This window comes from Pterocles gutturalis, unplaced genomic scaffold (assembly GCF_000699245.1).
Source record: "Pterocles gutturalis isolate BGI_N339 unplaced genomic scaffold, ASM69924v1 scaffold2501, whole genome shotgun sequence".
NCBI lineage: Eukaryota > Metazoa > Chordata > Aves > Pterocliformes > Pteroclidae > Pterocles > Pterocles gutturalis.
In genome coordinates, this window is record NW_010097459.1 from 1 (window position 1) to 3,936 (window position 3,936).

The 3,936-nt window shown below is 54.3% G+C and overlaps 1 protein-coding gene across 1 annotated transcript; it reads left to right on the forward strand.

Annotated features, from left to right (window-relative positions):
• Positions 1–314: 314 nt before the first annotated feature.
• Positions 315–3,686, forward strand: LOC104460980 (embryonic pepsinogen-like; the record flags this gene model as incomplete). The annotated part of the gene is made up of 8 exons (XM_010072433.1): positions 315–489; positions 813–930; positions 1,427–1,545; positions 1,655–1,854; positions 2,262–2,375; positions 2,877–3,021; positions 3,262–3,360; positions 3,549–3,686. Coding segments are annotated over 8 exons (1,108 nt in total), but the record flags the coding sequence as incomplete, so codon positions are not given.
• Between the last annotated feature and the right edge of the window lie 250 nt (positions 3,687–3,936).

A 3,936-nucleotide genomic window follows, 5' to 3' on the forward strand; every position in this document is an offset into this window, starting at 1 on the left:
AGCTTGGTCACTGCAGCATCGCTCCCGGGGCCACCCAGGTTGGTGGGAAGGGGGAAAAAATGGGCACTTGGGGGGTTTTAATGGCTTTGGGAAGGGAGGTGGGGTCTGGGAAGGGGTGCAGAGGAGCTGGTGGTGCCTGGGGGGGGTCTGGTTTCTAGAGGAGCTTTGGGGTTTTGCAGAAATCCCCCTGACTCAGGGTTTTGGGGAGTCCGCTGTCAGCTGGATCAGCACGACCGAAGGTGTCAAATGCTGCTTGCAGGAGCTGCAGGCAGCAAAATCCCGTCTAACTCTTGGTTTTGTTTTTTTTTCCTTAGTGCTGGTGCCAGGCTGCCCTTGGAAAGGGGGAAGAAGCTGCGAGAGGTCCTCCGGGAGAAGGGTTTGCTGGACGGCTTCTTCCAGCGTCACCGCTACGACATTGGCACCAAGTTCCCTCATGCTTTTCCCAATGGGACCAGAGTGGCCACCGAGCCCCTGCTGAAAACCCCGGACGTGAGTGGTGGCCTTGTCCCCCCCAAAGCACTGGGGTGTTTTGTGGGTCCCCCATCCCCATGTCCGTGTGCATGGACCAAACCTGGATCCTTTTACCCCAAAGCCTTCAGCTGGGGGTAGCCCAACCCTTGGGTGACCCAGGCCCAGGGATGGGTTACCCATCCTTTGTCCCTTCCTGCCCATGCTGGTGGCCTTGGCCACTAAAATGTCCCCCCAGCAGCTCTGCTAGAAGCTGGGTGTCCCCACAAGGAGGGGACCACAAAGGGAAGCTCCAGGTTTGGTTTCGTGCCTTAAAAGCAACCCTTGGTCCTGCCGTCCCGCAGATGGAGTACTACGGGTCCATCTCCATCGGCACCCCACCCCAGAACTTCACCGTGGTTTTCGACACTGGCTCCTCCAACCTCTGGGTTCCCTCTGCCTCCTGCATCAGCCTGGCTTGCCGTAAGTAGGGGTTAGGAAGGGCTCCCCGTTTCAGCAGAGCTGGGTCCAGCAGCATGTCCTGGGCTCAGAACTGCACAACCGAGCCCAAAGATCGGGGTGACACTGCCAGGGGACTGGGGGCCACCTAGCCATGCAACAAGCCGACCCCGTGGTGCTGGGTCTGTAGCATCTGTGAAGCGCACTGGAGAGATGAGTATTCGAGGTGTAGCACCTACTCAGTGCTTTGCTCCACAGAGTGATGTGCTTACTGCTCAGTGCCTCAGTTTCCCCATCTGCCCAAAGCGGGTGATGGGATTTCCTGCAGATCCCTGGTTGCGGGAGGAGGGGCAGGGACGTACAGCAAATGCTCACAGTGAAATTGTTCCTGAAAGCAGGAGAATAAATATCAGGTCTAACCGGCGATTCAGCAGGGCTCCTCCTCCCACACCTCCCCTACAGCTCAGCCTTGCTGAAAGTCTTCATTTCCGCTTTTTTTTTTTTCCTATTTACCTTCTAGAAAACCATCAGATGTTTAACCCATCGCAGTCCTCCACCTACAAAAACATGGGGCAGAACCTGTCTATCCAGTACGGCACCGGTGACATGGAGGGCATCGTGGGCTCTGACACTGTCACCGTGAGTGCCACCATGGCGTCTCCAGGGGGTCCTTTTTGCCTTCTCCACCCAATTAGGATGTGTATTGCAGTTCTTCATCCAGAGCTCACAGCATCCTCCCCATCCCTAGGTTGCATCTCTGGTGGACACCAACCAGCTCTTCGGTTTGAGCACCACCGAGCCTGGTGAATTCTTTGTAAATGTCAAATTTGACGGGATCCTGGGCTTGGGCTACCCTGAGCTGGCTGCTGATGGGCTCACACCGGTGTTTGACAACTTGATGAATGAGAGTTTGCTGGAGGAGAACCTATTTTCGGTCTATCTATCCCGGTAAGCCACGTGGGACCCAGGGGCAGGGAAGGTGGCAGGTGCATCTCATGCACATCGTTGCATTTTCTGGTGGCTCCAGCTCCTTCACGGCCACTGCTGCCATCCGGCTGTGTCATGCAAAGTCTGGGGGGCTTGTAGCGGGTGGCCACCAGATTCACCAGGGAAATTTTGCCTTTTTTGGATTGTGGCTTGCCAGGAAACCTCTCTAGTTTCTGGCCACACGCCTCCACCATGCTCCCTTTTGCCCTTTTTTCTGGGTCCAAAGGACCCGACACACACTGCCATCGTGCCACCGTCTCGCCGACGGTCTGTAACGAGGGGACCGTGGCATCACAACCTGCTTTACGCTACCTGTACGGGAGCCATGTGGCAAACCCTTCATTGTTTTTCTTTTCTGAATAACCCAGGGACACAGCAGGGAGTGTGGTCATCTTTGGAGGAATCGATGAATCTTATTTCACTGGTTCCATCAACTGGATCCCCGTCTCTTACCAGGGTTACTGGCAGATCTCCATGGACAGGTAACAAACCAGCTCATGCTGGTCTATGTTCATTCCTAACCATCCTTTCTAAGAGACCACCAACATCAGAGGTTTTCCACTGGCATCTAACACCCCACGGCTGCGGGATGAAGAAGGTTAAGGGGATAAAATCTGTAGTACTTTGGTAATTCTCACCCAAAATGGGGGTGGGTGCTCCTGGGACACTGATTAATTTTTCTCTGCACAAAGCCTGTGCTCTTGGGGATGTGTCTGGAGATGAGTAAAGCAAAATTATGGTCCAAACCCCACTTTGTTGGGCTTGGTTGGGTCCCAACTGCTGGGCTGTGTTTGGTGCCCCAGTGGGATGCAATGTGGGGCTGATACCAGCTGGAGCTGCAAACCCCAAGAAGCAAAAGACACAAGGGCAGGAAAGTACCAGCATGTGATCTTACCCAGCTTTAACTCTTATGAAAGAAGTTTGAACACATCGCAAAGATCCAGCTGGTTATTTAACACCCCGTTCTTTGTCTGACTCTCCAGCATCATTGTGAACAGCCAGGAGATCGCGTGCAGTGGTGGCTGCCAAGCCATCATTGACACCGGCACTTCCCTGGTGGCTGGGCCACCCTCCGGCATCAGTAACATCCAGAGCGCAGTCGGGGCCATGGAGGACATGTACGGAGAGGTAAGAGCACCCATGGCTTGCCCTGGGAGCATCCTGGCACTGCCGAGCCCAGCGCCAAACCTGCTTCCATGCACGGAGAAACCACACCTCTGCTCATGGCAAACTAGCTCTGGTACCTCCAGTAGAGATCATGAGATGCTCCCAGTCTCTATTTCACACTGGTGAAACCAAAACCTTTTACTTCTTGCCCTGTGAATGTGTTGCTTCTCACCTAAGAGCCTTTTTCTCTGCCATCTGCAGTACAACGTGAACTGCAGCTCCATTGCGGCCATGCCCGATGTCATCTTTGTCATCGATGGGGTTCAGTATCCGGTGTCTGCCTTGGCGTACACTGAGCCGGTAAGGGGGAACTGGGTGGTCCTGGTTTCAGGAGCCTCGCTCAAGGTCCTTCCACTTTCTCCAATGGCTCTGGTCACCTTGGCTTCTCCCATTCCCATGGGAGACAGAGGATGGATGGCCTCCAGAGCAATGCAACAAAAAATACTAACCCCCATTTCCCCCCATTGCCTTTTCTTGCTCAAATGCAGAATAGTGAAGGACCTTGCCTCAGTAGCTTCCAGAACACCTCTGGGGACCTCTGGATCTTGGGAGACGTCTTTATCAGGGTGTACTACAGCATCTTTGACCGGGCCAACAACCGCGTTGGACTGGCCAAGGCTATTTAGCTCCAGCGCTATGCCACTGGTGCTGTGGTTCCATCATGCAACCAGACCACAACCATGTGTTTTGGCGTGGGAAAAGACCCCCAGGGAGTCTCTTGCTCACACACGAATAAAGTGTTGATGGTTCAGAGTTGGTGGTTGCACAGTGATTTGTGATAAAATGGCAGGAGTTGGAAGGAGCTGCCATCCCCCTGCTGCTTCGCGGTGGGTATGGAGTGGTTGGTTAACGCAGCAAGACTCGGGCGCTTGGGAG